The sequence below is a fragment of the Corvus hawaiiensis genome, chromosome 18 (assembly GCF_020740725.1).
Source record: "Corvus hawaiiensis isolate bCorHaw1 chromosome 18, bCorHaw1.pri.cur, whole genome shotgun sequence".
NCBI classification, from domain to species: domain Eukaryota; kingdom Metazoa; phylum Chordata; class Aves; order Passeriformes; family Corvidae; genus Corvus; species Corvus hawaiiensis.
Window position 1 is genome coordinate 6,246,494 of NC_063230.1, and position 25,313 is coordinate 6,271,806.

The 25,313-nt window shown below is 38.3% G+C and overlaps 1 protein-coding gene and 1 long non-coding RNA gene across 7 annotated transcripts in view; one reads left to right on the forward strand and one right to left on the reverse strand.

Moving 5' to 3' along the window:
* Positions 1–25,313, reverse strand: part of CABIN1 (calcineurin binding protein 1) — a 107,669-nt gene that overhangs the window by 49,165 nt on the left and 33,191 nt on the right. For 5 of the 6 annotated variants that reach the window (XM_048323221.1, XM_048323219.1, XM_048323220.1 and 2 more), the window contains exons 28-30: positions 19,063–19,245; positions 16,602–16,951; positions 11,338–11,451 (exon numbers count right to left, since the gene is read on the reverse strand). In XM_048323221.1, the coding sequence (XP_048179178.1) occupies positions 11,338–11,451; positions 16,602–16,951; positions 19,063–19,245 (647 nt within the window). The remainder of the gene's footprint in view (positions 1–11,337; positions 11,452–16,601; positions 16,952–19,062; positions 19,246–25,313) is intronic. The other variant, XM_048323218.1, reaches the window with a different exon arrangement.
* On the forward strand, positions 9,741–12,242 carry LOC125335539. The gene is made up of 3 exons (XR_007207476.1): positions 9,741–9,922; positions 10,529–11,471; positions 12,044–12,242. It is a non-coding gene; the product is annotated as an uncharacterized LOC125335539 (long non-coding RNA).

The following is a 25,313-nucleotide window of genomic DNA, read 5'->3' on the forward strand; positions in this document are numbered from 1 at the left end:
TCAGAAATCCCATCTTCGTTATACAACTACACGGGCCTGCAAGCCCTACTTCTCTTTAAAATCTGATTTATGATTCTATTTAAGTTTTTTTAACACTGAATCTGCCACGAGCTGTGACACACATGGATTACAAACATAAAATATGTACTCTATATTAAGAAGATCAGCCATGATAGAAGGCAGTGTTAAAGTGTCAGAGTTTGGGATGGCTACACACGCTTCTCCATGGATGAGCTATATGGACATAAAAGCCTGGCCTATCTTTAGGTTTGTCCAGATTTTTTCCCACTGGAAATACTTCAGTCACTTCAGGATCACTGAAATAACTGGAGCTCAGAGATTCTGAAATGCTGTAATAGCTAGTTATACTATTCATTAAGAAAAAAACAAGCAACAAACCCCAACACACACTTTTTATTAAACCCTTAGTGTAGTCTGTCAGGAGGAATAAATCAGGTATGTGTAAACAGAATTCATTTTAGCTGTTATACTGAGCTAATTAAATTATCTCAAACATCTGAATACTTAAGAAAATGCCATTATATTAATGACTCCCACTAGTTTCAGTCTACTAAGCAGATCATAGTCTAAGTGCTAATACACTTTGAATATACACACAGGGAGCAGCTGAAGAGACAAAGATTTAAATAGAAAATGACCTGGTAGGAGTTTTCAGTTCTGATTTTTACTGTGTCAGCAAACCAAATAGCCAGCAAAATTCATAATTCATTCTGAGTAACTGTTAGGAAGAGCTTCAAGTGAAAAGTTTGTGGTGGCTTTTTTTTTTTGATTTTGCTTCCTCTAACCTATAGAAAAATCAAACAACTTCATAAAAGCTGAATTTGTGAAACTTTATTGACAGAAGGTGAGTAAGCAAACTGGAGGAGATGAAGTGGAGGCAACTGAAATGAACAAAGGCCATAAGCTCCTGGAAAAAAGCCATTTGTCACTTAAGCTCTTATAGAAATTCCCTTGTCAGATCAGTCGTACATCTGAGTGTTCAGAGGAGCAAGCTGAAATACTGACCACTATTGGGCTTCATTACTTTCACTCACCCACTCAATCCCATTTTGTTTTAATTCCTTTCAGAAGGCTGAGAAATTCACCTTTTCTAAGTGGTCAGCCCCTGCTGTTTCCCATAGTAGCTACCAAGCAAACTCCAAAAGTGTTCATATTATGCCAGGAAATCCTACCTCCTCCACAGGAGCCAAAGAGTCTGGAACAATATTCAACATTTTTACTCCTCTAACTTTAGGAATTTTGCCAAAAGATGGAGTACTATTACTCAGACAACTCCTGCTTCAACTGCTTATCACTCTGCACAGTGATAACTGCAGTCAGCTAGCAAACTGGTCAGCCTACACAGCAACAAATATGCTCTTACCTATCATCATCTGCCACCTTATTGTCTCTGTCTTAACCTTTTTAATTTGGCCAGTTATATCTTGCTGTAGCCATTAAGTTAAAAACATTTATCTATAAATGTTGCCTGTTTGCACAGGTACACACAGACTGGCACCATGGTGCTCCCATCCCACATTTTTCTGGTTTCATTTTTACACTAAGGCAGTGTATATCCATGAAAAATACTTATTATCCTTTTCCAGAGAACTGAAATTCCTGGAATATTTCTCATGAAATATACTTCTTCTATAAAATAAAGTTAATTTCACCATTAATTCTCTTCTTTCCACAAGGATGAAAGTTAAAATAAATTACCATAAGTCCAGGTAAATTAAAACCATCACTGGTGCAGAATGAAATGCTCACAGGATTCCAGAAAAGCAGGATGAGCTGTTTGACTGATGGAAGTGGTTTTGTGTTCCCTTACTGCCATTTGGGGTCTTCTGCCTTCAGAGTGAGACTGGTATTTTTACACAGACAAGATACAGGAATGAAAACAATCTGCCATACCTGGAATATGGAACAGACAAGTGCCATACTGAGCAAGATCAGATATAGGCTGGTATCTACCTCAAAAGCAGTCCTGGAAATATCCACAAAATTGAATATATAGAAGAGGAAACTGCCTTGGTTAACATCACAGAATCCTCTCAACATACAGCTGGTAGAAGCAGCTCATCAAAAAGCACAGCTCATCTTGGCATGATCACACAGTTTCACCTAAGAAAGAAGCATTGAAGAAAACTTCCCTGAGTATGTCTTGATTCTGGCTCTACATCCATTTCACAAATATTCCTCAGAGTGATGCCACCAGTTTTAGAACAAAAGAAGAGGGTATTTAAAGAAAACAAGGTACAACTTCACCACTCCAGACACATGCACATTATTTGCCTGTTCAACATTCTTGTGTGAATTCCACACATGGATATTAATAGGAATTCTGTGTCAAAGCTTTCAGAGAGAGACTGTAGGAATTTGTAGGAGAAAGGAAAGCTAAAGACAGCCAACTAAAGATTCAATTTTATGTCTTAGATTTTCTTCAAAGATTCCAGATTTAGTCTTTTCTGGTTTTGTTTGCTTTGTTTTGATTATGCACAGTCTACACTGATGTAACTGTTCTTGCCATTTATTTCCATGATAAAACTAGGAGAAATAATTCATAGTAAGAACCTGCAAAAACTAGTCTGGTAACTGGATAATAGACGTATAACAGACATATAATATAAAAACACGTATTTTAAAGACCTTTCATGGATCACTACCTTTAAAACTCTGTTCTCCTACTGTATTTAAAAATCTCAAGTTAGTTAAAAAATCCTATTCAAATTATTTTAAGAGGAAAGAACCCAATCCAAGTGTAAAAGTAACCCCATTAAGTGTCTAAAGGTAGCTCTCCCACCTGTATCTGATACACAGCTAGCAGATGGAAAAATCAAATTATGGATTTATTCATTACACATTTGTAAAAGGACACTCATCACACAGTATTCCAGCAAGTCTCCATCTTTCAAATACTGTGCAGAGTGGGTGGAATGGTTGCTGCTAGACTTTTAAGATCCAGGTTTAAAACAAACTGCTTTATGTCCTCTAACACACTACAATCTCCATGACAATCTCTCTTCCGTAAAGCAATACCTTCATTTATTTCAAGGTTATTTGTTCCCTTGCTTACCTTTGCCTAGAAATTCATCTACTCAACAAAAGAAGAAACTTTTCCTAGGGAAACAGAATGGAAAAAAATAGCTGTTTAATATCCGCTGGCACAAACGACAGTCCAAAACCCCATGCTTGTATCTCCAGGGATTTAGATTTATTGGCATCTTTACTAGCTGGGTCTTGGAAGCCTGCAAAGTTGGCCAGAAAGAACAGCGTGTATATATTGAGACAGAAAACTCTGTGAACGACAGACATTTTTCACTGATGAGTTCTGTTTTTCCAAGAGGATGGAGTGAAGAACTGTAAATAACATGTTGGGCAGAGGTTGAAAAAGTTATCTAGCTTTTTATAGGCAACTTTAAGACTTCATTGCTGACTGGGTTTCTGGTCTCAAGCCAATCACTATGAAAGCTGCACTTGCACAGTTAACTCCTTGCTTACCTTTGGTCCCAGAGTTGGTATTAAGGTTGCATAAGAAACTGAGCACACATGAGAGCAAGTGAGAGAGAATGAGAGAATAAACTCCTCTGTACCTACTAAAAACATTCTTTAAACTGTTAGAAAATCAGTGGACAAGGGATGTATGAGTAGAAGTACATTAACTTTACAAATGGAAAAACAAAGAGCAAAGATGGAAAATGGCTTGTTACTGACAAAAGAACAATTATCAAGGGTAAAGTCAGAAAAGAAATCATTTAACTCTGACTGTACGGACAACTTGGATCACACTTTCCTGCTTCCCCTTTCCCCAGTGGAGGCCATTTACCAAGTTAGACAAGAAAAACAACGGACATTAATATGATTACTTGACTAAAATATGATTTTTGAAAAGCTACCTTTTTCCACATAGAAACAGTCTGCCTATTTCAAACACAAAAACCTCAGTAAATTCAGTAAGTCAGAGTCACTAATCTCTCATACATTCAGTTTCACAAAATTGACTTTCAGTCATGGTTTGAGAAAAGGGCCAGGCTATCACCTTATTATGCATTTTAATGAATCAACTTGTCCAAAATTTAAGTGTTCATTAAAAAAACAAAAAAAACCCCCACCCCAGTTTCTAGATTTGATGCAAAAATAACCTTGTAAATAAGAACTATATTTAACCAATGAAAATATGCTTTCCTGAATCTGCAGGCAGGTAAGACAATTATTTTTTTCAGTAGGAGTTCCTCTATTCTGTGGCTCAAGGAACATTCAGTGATGGGTGCTGGAAGCATCATACCTGTAACATTATTTTGCTCTGCAGAAGATACAGTGAAGGAAAATGAAGAAAATTAGCAAAGACCAGAAAGGAAGAAAAACAAGAAAGAGGATGGGAAAACACTAATTTGTTTTCATTTTTCAGTCTTCCAAACTTTAGCTTGTACTGTAACCATAAAATATCTGCCATTTATACAGCTGACTGTATTTACAAATTAAGGCATATGATCATACAATCATTTGGCCCAGAAGGGACTCCTGGAGGGTTTTTCATTTATTCCTCAGCAGCTTTCCACACAAATATGCGTGGAAACACCAGAAATGTTTCCTCACACAGATGAAGAACAATAGCTTTATAATGCCATTATTTGGGAACGTAGGAAAAGCTATGAAATCCTTGTTAAAATTCCTGGGGCAGCAGCCAGGCAGGCAGTGTGTCAGCTCCAGCCCAACTCCGAGGCAGAGCAGCAAGGTCTCTTATCTCTGCCTAAGGAGAGCCTTGGCTCCCCCAAGCCCCTCTGCAGCAGAGGCTCCCCACAGCAGGTGCCTCCCGAGCACAGCCCAGCACTGCTGACACCACCAGTTCTGAACTGTCACATCATTTCCCAGAGTAGCTTGCTCTTCCCTAGCACAAGGAGAAAATATGTAGCAGAAAGATGTCTTTTACTGGAGAGCTGGCAGGAGGATCTGCATTACTGAACAGCCCTTTCACAAAGCAGAGCACTCGCTCGTGCTGGGCCTATTCCTGCCCAGGGAAAACACTGACATTTCATGGCTGTAATATGGCCATCTCCTGAAGAGATTAAAGACAATTCTATCCTCTAAAGTAGGTAGGGATTTAACCATCTGCTAACCAGATGTCCCTATCTACCTAAAATTAGCACAGAAAAGAAAAATAAGTAGTAGGAAAAAAAAATTAGACTATTATTATATGTTGTCATTATGGTATCATTACTATTTTGTTTAGTGCAACTACACAGTGTTAATGGTGGAGGTCACCTTTTCTGGACACTTTTTTTTGCATATTATATGGTACTAAGTCTAATAACTCTCTTCAAGCATTATCTAGTCACTGAAATCAAAGTGTTGGGGTTTTTTTTAATGATTCCTTTATGGTTTCTGTTCCCTTGAGGTTGCCTAAAAATGGCATCCAAAACACTCAGAAGCAAGAACGGCAAAACTGAGTAACTAAACCCTTCTGCTTCTGGGATATGACTTGTGATTTCTTTTTTTTGTTTTTTAATTTGAGTTGGCAACCCCTCATACTCATTTTCACAAAAGGTGTTAGAAGCACTAAAAAGACCAACATTTTTTTCAGAACCAATCCTGATCAAACTAAAACATAACCATTAATTTTCTTAGAGCCCCCCCATTAAACTCCAACTCTCACCATGCTGAGGGCACAATCTCAACTCAATGGATGCACAGTAAGTTTCATCAAGTTTTTTCCATTTTCCCCCAGTCTGATTTAAATGGCAGTAGTTTGGTCAGAAGGCTCATGTTCCACATAGCAGATGTCTAGGAGCTGGAAGCACATTTGCCAACCAAAAAGAGACACATCAACTATGAGCAGGAGGAGAGTAACTCAGATCTCTCACCAGCCAAGGACAGGAAGGAAAGCAGAGTGGTAAGATTTCTACAAAAGTGGCTTTAGTCTGCTGTTGCCTCCAGTTCCAAGTTTTTCAAGTACATGGCAGGAAACACTGAACCTTAGCTTTCAGTCAGGTTGTCTCAAGCAACCTTGAAGAGCTGCCCCTTGGCATTGCATGCTGTTTGGGGGTTCTTCAAGCCAATATTAGTAGCAAACTCAGACTGGGCAGAACACACGTCTAAAATAGGTTCAGAGCACGGCTAAAGGATTTCCCTCTTCCCTTGGATGATACATAGCCAGTTACCTCTAACAGAGACATTAAATTCTGTAACTAATCTTTCATTTTAATCAAAGTCATGAGAATCCTTAATGCTGAGGTTACACTTCAGGAAATGGGAGAGAAACAAATGACAGCTGTATTGGATCAAAAGAAAATCCCATATATTCACTCAATGCCATATTTTTGACAGTGACCAGTAATGTATGTACAAAAACAACTGAGGCATAAAATGAAATTTCCTTGATAGAACAGCCCAGCTTCCAGGAGAGCTGAGGCATGTTGCCTTTTTGTCCTCTACATTGGGGACTTCATAAGAGCCTTCTTTTCTACATCTCGAATTCACCTGTACAGCTCTGGTCACACAGAATCCCAAAACTGCACCCTGCTCTCCTTTTCAGAATTAGCTTTCCTCTTAAGACAGACAGATGTAACTCTCAGCCTGGAACACAGCTAAGGAAAGAACCTGCTACACAGAGAGTACCAGAGAAAGCTCCCACTGGTTAACACCATGATGTATAATAAGAACTACCTTTAGAAACTTGCAGCACCAAATTTAGACTTCAACTACTTAAGCGTCCAGAACTTGCCCTTCTGCTCAGCAGAGTCTCCTGCCAGTGCTCAGTCACACTTGGCACAAACAAAGGCAAAATAAAGGAAATCACTGCTGTCTTCAGCTTCAGGCTCTCAGTGGATGCCCCCACCTTAATTTGACCCTGCTTGCTCAGACCGCAGAATGAAGGGCTTTACACATACAGAAGAGAATTAACACACTGCATTGCTTTTGGAATTAAAAATAAAACAATTATCCATAACAGTTTGCAGCAAGACTTCAAGCACATCAACATCTACATTGTAGTATATAGGGTGCATGCACAGCTTTTGTCTGTGGGGAACAGTTACCAAAGATGGACATCAAGATCTTTATTACAACGGATTATTATTACCACAGATGATGTGCCAGGAAAATACAAATAGAGTATATTAAACCATATGGAGAATTTGCTGGTATGTGGAGCTCAACCACCAAAATGCTTCTTCCACAATCCCTACCCACCCACAGCCTGATGAATGCCCATCATCTGTGCACAAAGTTTAACTTTGTTTTATTAATAGAAGCATGAAATCTGGATATATAAGAAAGTGCCCTACTATATAAAGCAATATATTGAGATTTTTTTCTCCTGCTGAAATAATTTCTAATTTAGTTACTATAGAAACGATCCTGCAGCCATCCTCAAAAAAAAAAATCTCTGTATATATCTACACTCACACTGAGAAAAAGAAGAGGAGAAAAGCTGGAGTGTACCTGGACATGCAAGAGAGAAATGGCCAAACAAAACAGATTTGACAGTAGTTTATAGGAACACAGCTAAAACTCCTGAAAATCCAACAGCAATATTCATTCATACGATCATCATCACTAACAAAGCCATGGACATGCAAAAACCTCTGCTTGTAAAAAATCAGGGCCTTTCTTTTCTGCTTGGGAAACAATGCAGTAACACTATTTTTTCTCAGAACTGAAAAAGGGAAGTTCTGAGCATCCTGACATTATTCTAATACATCAAATGAGAAGAAATCAGGGCTAACTGAAAATGCCCTTTTTGCTCATTTAAGTCGCATATGAGTGACAGCTAACAAATTATACAACAGCCCGTGACACACAGATCCAGACCAGCAGTTCTGCAGTAAAATTTAACAAGAGACAGCTTTACCCAGGTTTATTTCTTTTCATACAGTGCTGTCATAAACATTTCATAAATAATTCTACTAGGAGTATGCATGATTTATAAAATGTCTGGGAGGAGCTGCTAGCTTTCCCTCTTGTACTCTGTTGTTTGTACTTGTAAAATTGAGTCAGCTGTAATTTCAACAACCCTAAATCTTCTATACAAGAGATTAAAAACACCAGTGCTACTTACTCCAGAAGAAAAAGGTATTCCAGTAGTAAAGTATCTATCTACAGAAAACCACTGAGACATTCATTTAACTCTTTTGTATCATGACGGCTGAAGACTTCTCAAAATAAAACCAAATGCATTTCATGGAAGCAAATAAACACTTTAAGTGAAAGGTTTCTGTTGGAAATAGCCCTGGGGAACATAAAAATGATTAGAAAATTGTAAGGTTGGCCATTTAATTTCTAAGATTAGATGAGACTACTTTTGTAGAGTGCTAGAATTTGTGTTTTATCACCCGACTCTGTATGTGAAGACAGGAGCTGGGACAGTGGGCTGCACCACCATCTGTACAGGGGATGACACACCAGAATGTGCTCTGAGCACTGACCCAGATGGTGCAGCTCAGTCGATTCCCCACTGCCTGGCCGGGAGCTTTGCATGAGAACAGAATAGTTGTGGTTTAACCCAGGCAAGGTCAAGGCAGAGCTCAGAGGTTGTTTTCCAAGTTGTTCACAGATTTAGGTTTGTCCAATTCTGGAATGTCAGCTGACACCACTGGCTTTTTGTCATGGGCACTTGTAGCCCTTTCCCTCTCAGATCTGGATTTTCTCACTGTGCTATGTCTGTGTCATCTGTTCTGGATTAATGCCACATGCTTCACACAATGTTACTTGAAGAGGATTTTGAAAATATAGCTGGGTAGAAAATGAGACCACCAAAACATTTTATCATGCTAAACTCGTGCCTGTTACCAGGAAGATTAACCTACATGCATGCAGGAATAAGTCAAGATGTCCCCACAACTGAGACACTGGAGTTCATCCCCAAACCAAAACTTCTAAAGCCTGGAGACAGTGGTCTGCATGGAGGACTCCAGACTAACACTACCTTTGTATGTTGACAGACCCAAGTTCAAAATGAGAATATCATTTACAAATACCTTCTGCCTTTTCTAACAGCATTCCCAATATATTGCACTGGGCCAGCATATGAAGGTTGTCTTTTCTCTCAAAGCGTATCTAATTTCTGATTAAAGAAATCAATTATGGGAATTGTGTTTTTGTTGATTTACAAAATAGTACTATTATACTGCTGTCTAGTATCTATATTAGGACTTTTCATCCTTCAGAGTTTAAAAATATCAGTATGCAGAATAAGAAATAATTACGTTCTGAAATAATGCTAGAAAATTCCACCTAGGAATATAGTGGAGTTTCCTTAAATTAAATTAGCTAGCATTAGCACTCAAAACCTAGACACAATTTAGGTCAACCATTGATCTCTCTTAATGTGGTAATTCACATTTTCAAGTAGAAACACTCCCTTATACACACCTCTCAGTTCCCTACTGCTCATCTTCCTCACACATTAAAACAGAATACTTTTGACACTTAACCCTGCAGTGATGAACAAGTCAGCCTTGGTCATGCAAAGTTCACACTTGGCTTGAAGCATGTTGAATAATTCCATTAATTTCTACAAGAATACTTGTGCTATGTGAATCTGAGTCAAAGCATCCACCAGTTTGAAGAGCTAATCACAGCAGGATTTTTGTAGGGAAAACTGGCAGACAGTGCAGGGAAATAACCAGCACAAAGCCACCAATTGTAGTCATCAATCAGGTCACAACTGTTCAGTCTATCCTATCAGGCTGTGCCCTGGTTTCAGCTGGGATAGAGTTAATTCCGTTCCTAGTAGCTGGTACAGTTCTGTGTTTTGGATTCAGTGTGAGAATAATGTTGATAACACACTGATGTTGTAGTTGTTGCTAAGCAGTGCTTACTCTAAATCAGCTTCCCAGGCTCTGCCAGTGAGGAAGTGCACAAGAAGCTGGGAGTGAGCATGGCCAGGAAAGCTGACTCGAACTGGCCAGAGGGTAGAATAGAGGTATGTATATAAACCAGTATAGAAACTGGGGGGGAGCTGGCTGGAAGGAGCTGGTTGCTGCTGAGGAACTGGTACATCAGTCAGCAGGTATTGAGCAGCTGTATTGTGCATCACTTGTTTTTCTGGGGTTTACTCCTCTCTATTTGTTATCTCCCTTTTCATTACTATTATGAGAATATTTTACTTTATTTCAGTTTTTTAACTTATCTTAGCCCATGGGCTTTACCTTTTTTCTGATTCTCCTCCCCATCCCATGGGGGGTGCGTGGTATTTAGTTGCTGGCTGACAGTACTTGTTAATCAAAACTTCTCTCCAGAAAGATGTATTGATATAGAAACCCTTTTTGCAGACTGATCCATGACTCCATTTTGAACCATTGTCAGTATTGCTTAGTTGTTTAACCCATGTGAGGGATTATAATCAGAGAAAAGCATTTACCTTGTACTCAACAGAGGTTTGCAGAGGTGCTAATTAACACAACATACAGCAAAAATGAAGATAGATGTTAAAAGATATAAAACTGAAATAAATTTCACTATTACAATATTAAAACAGAAGCACTGGATGGGAAAGCAGAGACACAAAATCTTGTCACTGCCATCACAGGCAACCACATAACAGATACGGACTGTACTCAGCCCAGAATGACAAGCAGAGCGTCTCCAGGCTCTCACCACGCACCGCAAACCAGAACTGCTAAAGAACCCTATCACAAAAGAACAAAAGGCACAAAACCCTGGAACATACCACAGAAAAGCCAAAGATACCAAAGACAACAGCAGTGGGTAAGTAGCAATCACAGCAGGGAGTTCGATAGATGAACGCCTATGTAAGTCTCAGAAGTACTGTGTGTCCCATGTCAGTGAGAGGCACAGACACCCCTGTGGCAGGTATCACAGACACAGGGACAGTCTCTGTGACAGTGCTGCTGCCTCACTGTGGGACTTGGAGATACTCTTTCTGCTGAGCCATGCTACAGAGAGGAGAGCACAAGAAAACTCATTCCAACTAATTTCTTAGAGCAAATAGCACTATTTTTCCATCATGAGACGTGCAGGTTGAGTTGAGAAACAATAAACAAGAGGATAATTAAATGAACAAAATTAGAATTTTTAAAGAGGGCTCAGCCATCAAGTATATGGTAAAGGATGCATAACTGAAAAATGTTGGTGCTTCTCTCCCCATGGTTCCAAGCTCATCAGAAATAATCCTTCTAGTGTGGTTCCCTTCAAGAGAGAGATATTCACCCAGTAAATATCCCTGTAATTCTCCTTTCCTTTAGCTGCTCATGGCTTGTTTAACATGCCTGTGTGGAATTTCACATCCCCAACCCCTTGCAAACCTTTCGAATGAGAAACAGGTGTTCCAGGGATGGCTGAGAAAGCGCACTGTGTTTATCAGCTGTGTAAACTTACGTTGAAGAAATTTGTCTTGTTCCTCTCACAGAAGAGGCCCTGTGCAGGCATGTGCTTCAGCTGCTGCCAGGGCACCCCGCTGCCCAGAAGCACGTCCCGGGCCCACTGCAGGTTCTGTGGACAAGAAAGGGCAGGTGAGTTGCAGGCAGGGGATGGAAATGCCACAAGTGTAAAACAAAGTACACATTTATTTATTAACCTGCAGTGGCTTTTCTCATTTTCCATGTAGTTGCTATTCCAACAGTATTTGTTCTCCCCACACACTCTCCGGAAGCACCCCCAGCTCTTCCCTCAGGCCAGTTACCTGCAGGGAATACCTGCCAGAGCTGAGGCCTCGACCCTCAGGCTTAAACTGCAGCCTTCTTCTAGTGAGGTGGTGAATTCAGACCTTTTACCCATACCCAGCCATTGCCCTCCACGTAAGTTCACTTAACCTCCCTGGAAATTCCATGACTGTCATCAGACTAAGTTAATAGTGCTCAGTGAATTAACAAGAAAGTATCCGCAGGGGACTAAATGATAGATGACAACCAAAAATTGATAAAAGCACTATCACTCTAAGAGTTCCATGCATGAACTTCTCTTGTGTAGCTGAGAACTAGGAACAGCTGTTGGCTCCAGGCAGAATGTTAGCAACAGATGGGACAATTATTAATTGTAAGATTTCACCGATGGAAGCTTTGCTTTACTTCATTTTTTACTTCAGGGTTTGAAAGTGGCATTTGAGTCGCATTTGACCAGCTTTTGTATGGACAACTTCACAAGACAGGACATGAAAGAAAGAGGAAGATGTTTGGTTCACAGAGACAAATGAGAATGTTGGACTCTAGCTTGTGTTCTGTGGACTGGAAATACACTTCTGTGAGTCATAAATGTGATTAAATCACGTCCATGAAAGAAGCGTATTCCAGCTGTGATATCCTTTTTTTTGTGTGCGTGTGTTGGGATTATTAGAAAAGTTCTTATCCCGTGTTCCAGATTATTTTTGTTTATGAGACTCTGGTGAAACAGTAAAAGCTCTGCTCAATCATCAGTGGCTTTGTCCTAATGACAGTAATCATGCAGAAATCTCCAATGTCTTACCAGAACTGGAGCATCCCCTCTGGCAATTATGGATTCATGTGCAAGGGAGCTGAACACTGGCAATGCTAACCAGACATTTACGGGTGTCAAAAGCCCTTCATTCAAAGAGCTCCTATAGGTACTTACACTGGACCTTCATGATTATAGTGTAGCATTAAGCAAATGGATTTGGATAGCTTTCTTTTGGTATGGAACAAATACATGCTCACTCATAAACATCACAAGGTACTTTCTGGCTGGTCACAGGAATCAATAAACTTAATTATTACCATTGAGTGTCAAATTTAATTAAGACTGAAGAAAGCAAAGTATGTAAACTCAGCTGCATACTAACTTTTTTCTACATAACTTCTTTTGTAGTATGTATTTCTCTAATCCTGTTAACCCTGAAAAATACCTGGAAATACATACAGAAGAAAATACAACACAAGAGAACTTAGAAAAATCTGGTCTTCCATGAAAGTCATCTTGTTTTGAATAAAATCAAAACTCAACAAAAATAAGCCTATTCTAGCATCCAAGATCCAGGCACATAAAATGCTTTATTTTATGGTAATCATAGTCATCAGAAATGTAAATTAATTCCAAGTGTGAAAATGAAGTAAAACTCGCCTAATGTGTGGTAATCTGAATCTTACAGTTAAAACTATCACATAAAAATTCAAGGAAAACAAAACCCTTAAGAAAGTTACCATCCTACCACAAAGCTTAAATCTAAAATCCCAGTCTAATGAAATGTTAGCCATGGATGTATTCCCGAATCCAAGTTTTACAAGGGAAAGGTTAAGAGATCACTAATTGTAGCGTCATGCTCTGGTGCTGGGATGTGCTGTGCACATTACACTGACCATCCACAGGCATGTGTTTGGTACACATAATTCACAGGCTTTTATTGACCAAGATGATGGCAGTAACCCAGCTAGGAGGAGAAAAGATCATTCAGACAAATGGGGCAATTACACGGTAACTTCACACAATCAAAAATAATAGGAATAAAAGACATAGTTACAGATTTTCCACTACCCTTCTCCTTAAATCAGCATGATCGCTTATTCCCAGTAAATACGCCTGAGCAGGTCTCAACTCATTAGATTTCACAGAGTCTGCTCTGCTTGATTTTCAGCTGATGAAGTTATTAGGAGTAGGTGAAGGGATCCAGGACATAGCAAAAAGGATTTATTCTTCTTGGCGCACTGCTTGCCAGTCTGAAATGCTGGATTTGGCTGTCTGACTCAGGGCAATTATGAAATACTCTTTCCAGTTCAGCTGTTGCCTCCCACATCTTTATCACCCCAAGATTCAAAGACAAGATGACTGACAGGGTACAGTAACTTGCAAAAAAGCTGAAGTAGAAAATGAAAATCTCCTAGGGTCAACCAAGTAGAACCCTGAGTCACCTGGGATGGATACCCCTTAACTCAGAAGCACCTTTACCTAAATTGGAAACTCCACAAAGTGTTTCTGAGAGGTGAACAAAACACTCCAGTATATTTTAATCCTTCCCTCTGTTTTCATTTACAGTCCATTAGAAGGCTTTGTCTCAAAAACCTCCTCCTACTCCTGCATCAAATAAAAGCAAAATAAAAAGACTACTGATTTGAAGGGTGGCCTTTTAAATGAACTGTTATTACCAAACTGTTTCTACTTGGTTACATCTATTATGCTTACAGATTGATTGTATCTAAGTATATATTAAGCCTACATACATATAATCTTGTAATTTTTACATGCATGTATTATGCCTAGTTTGACTAACTTGTCATGTCACTGACCTTACGTCACACCTAACATTAATATCCCCATTAAGGGCTCTGCTAATAACAGACATAATAGAACATGCAAACTTAAAAACTCACACGAACAGTATTCGTGAGCAGATTCTTCCAGGATTTACAGAGCACTTTTTATTTTGACATTAAAAAAGGCATGTAAGTAAGCATTTTTATTTCCTGACAACCTGCGGGTTACAGATTATCAGACCAGTTCCACATTCTGATACATAAGGACCAGAAGGAAATACTTTTCACAAAGTTACACTGACAAACATTATCTTGACAAGTCCTAACTTCTCCTTCCAAACTGTGCCAACATTCATTTTGGAGATAAAAATCACAAAGGATGAAGACTTTACTTCAAGAAAATGTTAATGGGAAACTAAAACTACTGCCCAAACTGGCAGTGAAGTAACTTCTTAAAATTCATCCTTACTTCCCTGCACGTTTACTCTAACTAAAACCAGCTATGTATAAATTTGCTCTGATAACAGACTAAAACAAAGAAAAATAGACTCCAAATATTAAGCTGGATTTTGCAGGGGAAAAAAAAACCCAACAGAACACGTAGCCAAACAAAATGTTCAGAATTTGGAAAGATGTTTAAAAAACTCATCAATTTGAGCTGATAGTTGCTCAACAACTATCTTCGCTTATCTCACAACAGCAAAACCAGGAAAACTGTAAAATGGGAGAAAACAGATTGCACATGGAAAACTTGTTTTTCTGTGCACTATGGAGACCTGCCAATCCTCTCCTTCTCCCAGCCAACCATGAATTTTGGCCATCAGTCTAAATTCTTCATGCAAATTCCTGGTGTTGGTATATAAATGCTGAATTTTCCAAGATGGTTATATGCATTTAAACATTGATTTCAGTTTTCTAAAATTTACCACTCTGCCCCCCAACAACACAACCTGATGTAATTTATCTCATTTTTTAAATCAGGCTTATCATGAGTATATGTAAGCATAATCCTTACTCCAGTTACTGCTGAAAATGCATAGATCCATTTTGTGTTTTAAGTTCATGCAGGAGTGTAACTTCCACTAAAGACATAGCAATACGCCATTAAAACACAGACATTTGACACTGCTCTACAAAAGAACCTGAATGAGTCAATAAAGAAAGAAAACGTAAACCCCATGTGAAAATATGTAGTATACATACATCAATAAGAAGATTTTTTCAAGTGGCTGTTCATTACGCACAGAAATAATAAAAAAGGACAGTAAAACCCAAAAATGCTCGTTGAAGCCAGTCTGGTAACTGCTAGGCTCAACCAGGCAGGATTCAGTTTTTCTGAGTTCCAAGAGGAAACAGATTTAGACAACAACGTGTATTTCACATAGAAATCCATCACTGAGTTGATATTTATATAAGGAGAGAGATATGAAAAGTAAAAGAGAAAGCTTCATCAGGGAAAAATAATAGAAGAAAATATTTTGCAAGTAGTTCCTCAGGCAAGGGCATGCTATTTGAACCAATAAATTGAAAACAGGCAGCTTTTTTTGTTGAATGTTGATACAAAATCTTGTCAGCAACAGTAATGACAGATTGCAGAAATCTATGGCTCCTATTCATTATTAGCTCCATGGAAAAATTAACAACTGTTACATACAAACAGTGTAAGAATGTTTTCAAAACAAGCTCTCTATAGAAAAGGGTAATATTTTTCTGGATAATCACTGTACAGACAAATGGAATATTCATCACCTTCCAGTAGGTTGGTAAGACATGCTTGTGTTCACTTTGCAGTGACACTGGTGATGTGTTTTCTACCACGAGGCCAGGGGTACAATTTGTGTTCCTACCCTATTGTTCAAATAAGCTTCAGTACTGGTGGGGAAGAAAATTCAGGAAGCCATGCAGAGCAGCATATGACCAAATACAAGACTTCAAAATATAAAATCTGGGAATTCGAACCTTAATTATGACAATTAGTAAAATAACACTGATAATTTCAATAATTTCAATGTACTACTCCTACACATTTTACTAACAAAGACCCAGGATACCCAGAAAGTTTGTCTGTGTCACATGCTGTGTTTACACAATACTGATTAATTTCTGCTTCCAAGTCACTTTTCAGTCCACTTACCCAGTAAAATAAATAATTGCTGTCATTTTTATGAGAACATCTTAATTTATGTGACATATCTAAAATGTAATTCTCTGCTGAATGACAGAAAATTACTTTGTTCAGTAATAAAAGAAGAAATTTTCTCCTTAACTGACCTCACACACAAGTCAGGCAATCTAGGAGCTGAAGACTTCCCGAAGTGTAGTTTCATTCCAAACTGCATTGAACAAGCTTATCTGCTGTATTTTAACACTGAGACTTCTGAACTAGTCCCAGCTTGTTTGCTTGGGCAGTGAACGTGGCTGCTGTGGCAGCTCAGTGCTCACCTTGTGAGTTTTGCTGTAGGTGTACAGGTAGGCCAGTCTGTAGAGGCTCTTGTAGTGCTGGGGGAAGCGGCTGAGGCACAGGCAGAAGGAGGAAATGCACTGCTCCGTCAGGAACTTGCGCTGCTCCTCCAGGTCTGCGGGGAGACCGTGAGGAAATTCAGATGCATCGTCTCCACAAGGGTCAGCTTTCTTTTTGCAGTCCCACTGTGAGGGTGGGGGGATGGCAGCTTTGAGGGGATTGCCAGAAGCAGACTGAGGATCCACCACCAGTTTTTGGCCAGTAGGCTCAGCAGGATTGTAAGATTCTGAGCTCTCCAGCAGCTCTTCTGACTTTCCTGCAGCTGGAACAGTTGAGAAAAGTGACAATGAAAAGTGACAGTGAAATTGCCATTTCCGAATGGTAAATGACATACAGAAAATGACAAAAATTAAATATGACAAAAGGTAATCCTTTTCTTCATTAAAGCATAGGCAGAAATAGTGAAAAAAAAATTATGACTATTTGTGATGTTCATTGAATAAATAATCTGCAACTCATTGACAGAGCCACACAGTGATACTTCCATTGTCTTCATCTGGGTTTTATCCTGAGCAATAGTATGAATTCAGCACACCTTACACAATGCAGGATTTTACCTGTTCTTGGAAGACTGAGGAGGAGGAGAAAAAAAAGCCAAAAAATAGAAGAGTAAATTAAGTAAAATTTTTTTGCAAAGAAAAGAAGAAAGAACAGAAAATTAAAGCTACCTTCTCAAGGGAAATGTATTATCCTTAATAGTCTGCCTAGAAGAACACAATTCCAGAACACCATACGGGCTCGGACAGAATAATCAGCAGTGGCTCACCTGGTCTTCTGCATAACGTAGGACCTACAGTTCCATGTAAATATTTTTGTGATTAACTTGCTAATTTATAATTCAATTGACCCATCTTTTGTTGAAGGATACCAAATCTTACTTCAGAAAACATGTGTTACAGTGGGAGCTTCCATATTTCCTGCCAGCTAATCATTATTGCTGGAAACACACATGCTACATGCAGATTAATTTCTTTAACTTTGATTTTTAGTCATGGAAGTTTACAATGTCTTTGTCTTTGCTAGGATAAAGAGCCTCTTACATTAGATCTTATCTCCCAGCAGAGAGTGTAGAGATACACTAAAGTGTACTTCATTCTCAAGTATAAAGCTACTCCATAGCTTTTTCTATAATAAGGCTGAACTTTTGAACAAACATGCTTTACAAAACTCACATTTTTCAAAATTTGCTTGCCTCATGTCTGTATCCATTATAATTTCACTGTACAGGTAGCTTTATGGAAAACAACATCTGTTCTAATAAACACCAGTAAATTAAGAATGCATTTGATGTTTTTTCTGACAGATAACTTATGACAATAACACAACTCACTGCAAGCCTGAAAAAGAGCCATGTTTTTAGTCTATTAGCCAAAAGACTACTGGATTTAGTGATTATGGAAGTACTATTTTACAAAACTAGGAACTGGCATCTACTGCAGCATGTTAATGCAAACACCACCACAGGCTTCTCTAGATTAGGCAAGACTGAAGTAAAATATTTTTAAAAACAAGAAACCAAGGTAATACGAGTCTGCAAACAAAAAGATGACTGCTTGGCACTTGTTCCTAGTGAGATCAGGGAAGTGATTCAGGACTATCCATATAGCATGGTTTCTATATCTCTGAAATAGGGAAAGTGTGAACTAAAGATTTAGAAAGAAAAAAAGATTTAGCATCCCACAAAAAGCCACAGTCTGGAAAGGTGGACAAAATTTAGACACTGGTTTTGTTTGTCTTTCCCTGTTGAAGTCCAGTCTTTTTATCTACTGCCACATCCAACTGTACAAACATCAGACAAAGGGAAATTCCAGCTAATGGATTTTGAAACAATTTTTCCAGTGGAATACAGAACGCTTAGTACTATTATATACGGAAAAATCAGGTAGAAAGCAATTCTAGTTCTCCACTGGAATGAAGTATACAATGGAATAAAGCATCTAATTCTACTGCTTCTGCTCTTCTCTGTAATGAATATTAAGCTGCTACTGGGACAGCACAAAAAGGACATCTATTCCTGGGAAAAGTAAAAAAGTCTTGTTTGAGACTATATTCAAATAACTACTCCTTAAATTATTTAGAGATTTGAAACACTGAAGAAAAAGCAAATAATTGCCTAAAAGAAGGCAAGTCAGTCCAAGGGACACCACAGACAGCAGTTTATCTTTATTCTTTTCTTTATAAGATTTAACAGATAGAACAAATTGGGTTGGTGGCCACATAAGTGAGGCACAGTTCCAAATTTAAGCTACACACATACAGGCAGCAATGATACCTAGTTAAAATTCTTAGTCACATTGCAGCATATTTTAGTGCATCTGCAAGCCAGGAGAAACATTTTAATGAGACTATTCCAGCTGACATTATCTATTAAATCAGGCATACCCTTTTCCTCTGTAGATCCCAGGGTGTCTTTGCTGAGCATCAGTGGATCAGCACAGGTAGTAGAAATTCTCTTCTCTGTGTAAGTCTTCTTCAGGCTGTCTTGAGAACTGGCAGGCTCATTAAACATATCCTGTGTGGAACTGGAGTCAGACAGCACTGCTCCAGTGCTATCCTGACTCCGCTCTGCAAAAGAAATAAAGAAGGAATGCACCACTTCATACTCTTCAAGCTGTTACTCTTGGTAACAGCCACACAAAACTGCAGCCACTCTGCAAACTCTTACAACCGCAATGTAAGATCCCTAACCACCACCAAGAAAAGGTATTTAATTCTCACCACATTTCTTCCTAGAATATAATCCTGGAACTTGATTCAAAAGCAATAAAGCTCAACTTTCAAAAGCAGTCAGACTGAGGACACAATATTTCAGCTTGTATGGCCCTGTAAAATTTCCCAGGTTTACTGTACCATTTGCCTTGAAAAGCACCCAGTATAATTATGAACCTGACACAAGCAAAGTTCAATTGACAAGAAAAAACCATGAAGAACAATACTGGTAAAAATTACTCACAAAGGAAAGAAAAATCAGTACAATTAGAGGGCAAAGACTTAACAGGAATGATCTCTGATGCCAACTCTCCTGCAGGTGTAAGATGCTATTCAACAAACATTCTGAAAGGTGATTTGATATGGCAAATAAACAACACACCAAAGAACTAGGCCTAACACAGACAGGAAAACTGGACTTCAAGGCAGTAGACAGAAGAATAGGAGAAGTGACTTTACCTTGACAGAGTGGAGCAGTGGCTGCTGACTACAGTACAGTCACAACTAAGTTGTTAATCTGCTCAGGAACGGGCATCATGATTTTATCATGGGGGATAAAACACACCTCAGAACAGGCAAGTGAAAACCTCCCACTCATGTCTGAAACCTGCCTGATATAACCCAAGTTCTTTTACATCAAGGGTTATCAGAGGCAACCCTGCATGACTAAAGAACACAGCTTAGTCTCTCTGACAGAAAGAGGCCTGCACATTCCCACTGAGATGGGAAACTGGCATTTTTCCATAATATTGTGCCAACACAATTCAGTGTTCAATATAAAATTCCAATACAGGCAATTCCCTTTAAATCTGGAGTCCACAAGAATTATTTCAAATTTCTTCTTAAGATACTGATACTTGATTCTGTGATCTAGTTAAAGATGTCCCTGCTCATTGCAGGGGTGTGGGACTAGATGATCTTTAAAGGTCTGTTCCAAACCAAACCACTTTATGATTCCATACAGAAATGGCATAACCAGAAGGGGGTTACATCCATTGTCTAGGTAGTTCCACTGCACCCCAATTCATTAATTTTACTGATAAGATCAAGAAAGAAAATTAACAAAGCAAAAGTCCTTGCTTTGAGATGAGTGAATAATTTAATTAAATTTCTTTTGTTCCATCTGAATTGCACTTGTTCAGGAGAGAGCTATGGGCCTCCTATGAATTTATTTTATCAAGATAAATCCCTCTGCAAACCTTCAGCTTGCAGATCAGGTTCTGCTTATTAGGATTCCAATGAATTTAAACCAAATTTGATGCACTCCGTAGGCTTTTCACTACCACACAAAGAAAACCTTCCCCTTCAGTGAACAGATCTTAATAAAACTGTATCTTGAAAAAGAATGGGGGGAACAGTATTTGCTTCCTAATTGGAAGCTATACAGTTGGTTAATGATGACAAGTTTTATACAGAAAGAATATAATTATAAAGAATTGGAAGAGAAGGATTCTGAAGAGAGGTCAGTCAAGCTTTAAATGACTCATTTATAAAGCTTTAATAACTTTCTGTGGTACAAATCAATACTATTGAACTCCCAGTTGACATCAGGAAAACCATTTACAGTAGCTCCCTTGATATTTTTTTAAAAGAAGTTTCTGTATCTGTGGCAAAGAGGCTGAGTTACTCATCTAGGGAAAAAAAAATTGCAAATTTCCAGATGTTGCCACAAGCCTGCAGGTCAGTTCTGATGTGTGGGTTATGACAGATGAAGCATTAGAATGTAAATCAAGAAGTGCCAGACCAATATGCGAGGGTGAGATCAGATCACTAGGAAATTACAATAACTTTTCATCATGCGAAGATAGACAATGATTCAACACATTAAATTTCAAATGTATACACGAGCTTTTCCTTATGGGAACAAAAGTAAATACCTCCTTACAATTAGCTAACTATTTCAATTTGAAATTTCTGCTTAAATGAGTGTGGGTCTAGGAAGGGATGTTCATTCCCCTTTTCTTTCAATACATTAACTATATTCAAAAAATAATGATATTAACATTGGGCTCCTTAATCACTAAAAACCAGAGGAAGATGACTATTGAGACAACTTTCTATTATATTAGATATTCCTTGAATTCAGCAGATGCATTCAAACTAAGTGAGCCAGATGGAAAACCCTGGAGTATTCCAGAAATTAGCAGCAGCCACCAGTTATTAGTATTAATTTCTCAGAAATCACAGAGGATGGGTATAGTCCCAGGGAATGTAAAACAAAGCATAGTACTCATCTTTACAAAGGATGAAAAGTCAAAGCTGTGAGCCAGCCAGCCTTCATTTTCCACAGAATTATTTGAGCATAAATAAATAAATCCTTCTACAAGCACCTCAAAGATAACACGATCAGGAGCAGAAAATGTGTCAGTGGATCCCAGCACACACATTCACATGTGCTGGTAAAGAATTTGTGTTCTCAAACCAGAACTGGCCAAAGTGTCAGGCTTCAGCAAAGCAGCACTCTTCAGTGTGTAATCAGTAACTTCACAGAAAAATTATGTATGTCTTCCTGTTCTACTGAGCACTAATGAAAATTAAACTTAATTATGGTGTCTGTATTTGGGACCCACATTTTAAAAAAGACACTGAAGTAAGGAAAATTAATTCAGAGGAGAGGATAAAAAATGAGAGATTAATGAGATGACATATGAAAATTACCAGGAGAATTGGACTTATTTATCTTAAAAAAGATGAGGGAGAATTTCCAAATACATATGATTAACCAAAATAAAAATACAATAATTGCTGTTCATATTCATTCAGTACAGTGCAAAAGGCAATAGGTTTTAATTGCAGCAAGAAAATCTACTCTTTTTTTCCCTCATCTCTATCTTAACTGCTACATACAGTTAGAAAATAGTATAGTGAACCTATAGAATCACTGTAGGCTTTTGAAGAAAGGCAGACAAATAGTCATCATTTGTTAGGTTACCCAAGATGTTCCTTAATATAATAAAAAGCTCTGTCAAAACCTAAATACTGCAGTATGTAATGCAAAACTTGTGGCAACTGAACCAATTCACATCCTAACCCTGGTTTTCTAAAAAGAAAAGAAAATGGCATGTTTTATACATAAAAGTACTATTCTCTTCTAGCCTAACTCCCAAATACAGCTCTTTTTTATAAATACATATATGTTAGATGGACACATAGCATATATTTTTACATTTGTTGTGCTATGAAGCTTTTCCTTCATCTGTTAAGAGCTGACTGTAGTTGAGAGTCATTTGTGTTACTCAACCTACATGCCAGACTGCAGTGTGTGAGGCATGAGAATGAATTCCAAATTCCCAACTGCGATCAACACCTGCCCTTTTGAATGACACAAATCCATGGAGAACATCAGTCCTTTTTAATAATTTCTGCTATAATTAAAGAAAATTTAATGCAACCCAGTGTAATTTAAGAGTTAAAAAATTACTGGGTTTTATATTTTGTTTACCTAAGTTTCCCCACCCAGCAATAGCAATAAGGCAAGCTTTTCCAAAAAAGGTAGGGTGGTCCCTTGTTGTAAGAGACTGGTAAATCAAGGACTAAATATTCTTTTGAGGTCCCTCCCTGTAAAGTTTCCTATTACTTCAAAAGCTAAGATAAAAATACAGCTGGGTATTAATGTCCCAAAATTATTATCTGTAGCAGAAATGAAGAGACTAGGGAGAAGTTCTACTAAATTGTGCATGAGTAACTGTAACAATATTCCTATGAAAAACATGGTCTGATAGTAGATGTCTCTCCTTGGTATTATTATATTTTGTTTCATTACTTCATTGCATCATTCCCAAGTTTTAGGAAGATTTCAAACAACCTGAAATCTCTATTTGCTGTAAATTTAAGTATTTCCTGTTTATCTCTAAAAATTTCAGAAAATGGCACTTGAAAGCAAGTTTTTTTTTTACCTGATTTCTCATAATGGACTCAACTTGTGATATTTCATTTCAAATCTATGTCAGATTACATCACCTACTCTGTCAATGGGTGAAAAAGAGCAGCTTTGGACAGGAGATGTAAGAAGGTCAAAAGAAGAATCTTGTTAACTTTCCAAGACATTAGTAAAAAAATACTAATTATTATCAGAAAGATGTCATTGGGAAGAAAGAACTTGTATATTCACCTGTACTGCCAAGACCTTAATTGTATCATGCTGAGGTCCTGTCAGTCACATGGATGATTAAATCACTATCATTACTGAAACGCATCTGTCACAAATTTTAGAAAAAATATCTGAAGTCCATTTGCCTTAATTGGATGCTTAAGAGCATTTTAATGTTAATCTTATCCTAAATGAAGTTAAGTTTACTGCGTTGACTTCAAAAATCCCTATTCCCCACTATTCCTCCATAGCAGGAACAGCCATGGGCATGTCACTGTCACTGCTCCCTCAGCATTCGGGCATACTACCTGCATGCCACCCCATCACCAGGACAAAGCTGCGTTAAACTTTGTAGAGCCTAAACGACTCTTTCATTTTAAAATGCAACAAGAAAAACAGGGCTCAGTACTGCAGCAGGAATTACCCTGTGCCAGCATCTTCCCACGGGAGCCCTGTGGACCATCCATAAGCCTTGTTACCTAAACTGAGCCCACTCAGCACTGGAAGAGGGACAAGGAGAGTGATGTGTCACAGTGTAAGTGACCTGAACTAGCAGACAGACAATCCTAATGACAGAGCTCTCACTGCTAAGTATGATGACCAGGTACCAACTGTGGCACAAACTCACATAATTTATTCTCAGGGGAGCTGAAGCACAGCTTCATGGTGCCAATGTGAATGAGGTGTTCTGCCTTTGACAATTAATTACTATGCAGCTCAGTAATCCTCTTTTGAAACTTTCTGGAAGTTAAAAGGAAGAGGGAGAAGACCTCTGAAACACCTGCATGCAGGAGTAAGTAACAGGCTGAGAAAGCCAAGAGGGTACAACTCACTTCTGAATAATATCTTTGTCTGTCTTAAACATCTGAAGGAAAATGTGTGTCCAGTTATTATAAGAAGATATCTGAATCATGATAAACAATTAGCTACAAGTCAAAAAATCAGAAATGAGCGGCACAGAAAGCTTTTCTAAAGAGCTCTATACATATGCTAACTCAATTTGCAGAAAAGAAAAATCCTGATGCACAGTTCAGAGCTTATGAATAAGCAACTATATATAACTGGAAAAAAAAAATCTTGTCTCATGCAATAAAGGTGGGTTGTTCCAGGCTGTGAAGGTACAGACTCTCTTTGTCCTGCCTGGCACCATCTCTCCCCTCTTCACTTGAACATATGAGCATTCTTCTTTACTGGTCTGCAGTCAGAAACATGATGTATCACAGAATTCTCATTCTGCAAACAGATTCCACCCATAACAGAAGACAACATTTAGCTCTGCATCAAAAGGCACTTGCACATTATTAAAAACAAAAGAATTGCAGAGATTTGCATGGGAGTAGGTTAATTTGAGGACAGCAATTTAAAGGGAGTTCTCTTTTAACATGAGTCAAAGATGAGAGTCTATGTTTTGTCTGGCTGCACTGAGCACTGAATGTGTTTCCATAACTTACAGTCCCATTGCTGTTCTGCCTTCAAGAGCAGAGCAACAGAGTATCTCACTAATGTCCCATTTATTTGGACAAATGCTTTTCACATAATCTCACACTATATCTCAGTGTGACACTTGTACTAATCAGAGAGAGGTTAAATTGGGGAAAGGTAAAAATGGAGCATACTGCAATAAACTGGGTGTGATTCATTATTCATGTAGTCCAGTATGCTGTCCCCATGAACATCCAGCACCACGTGCCAGAACAGGACATGTACTGCAGACCCAAAGATTTCATTTTTAACTGCTGAAGAGAGAGAATTTTAAGGGCAAGATTTCAATGTTCCAAAATGCAATGTGGATGTTCTTTTTACGCACAGAAACATCCACTCCATCCCAGAAGCT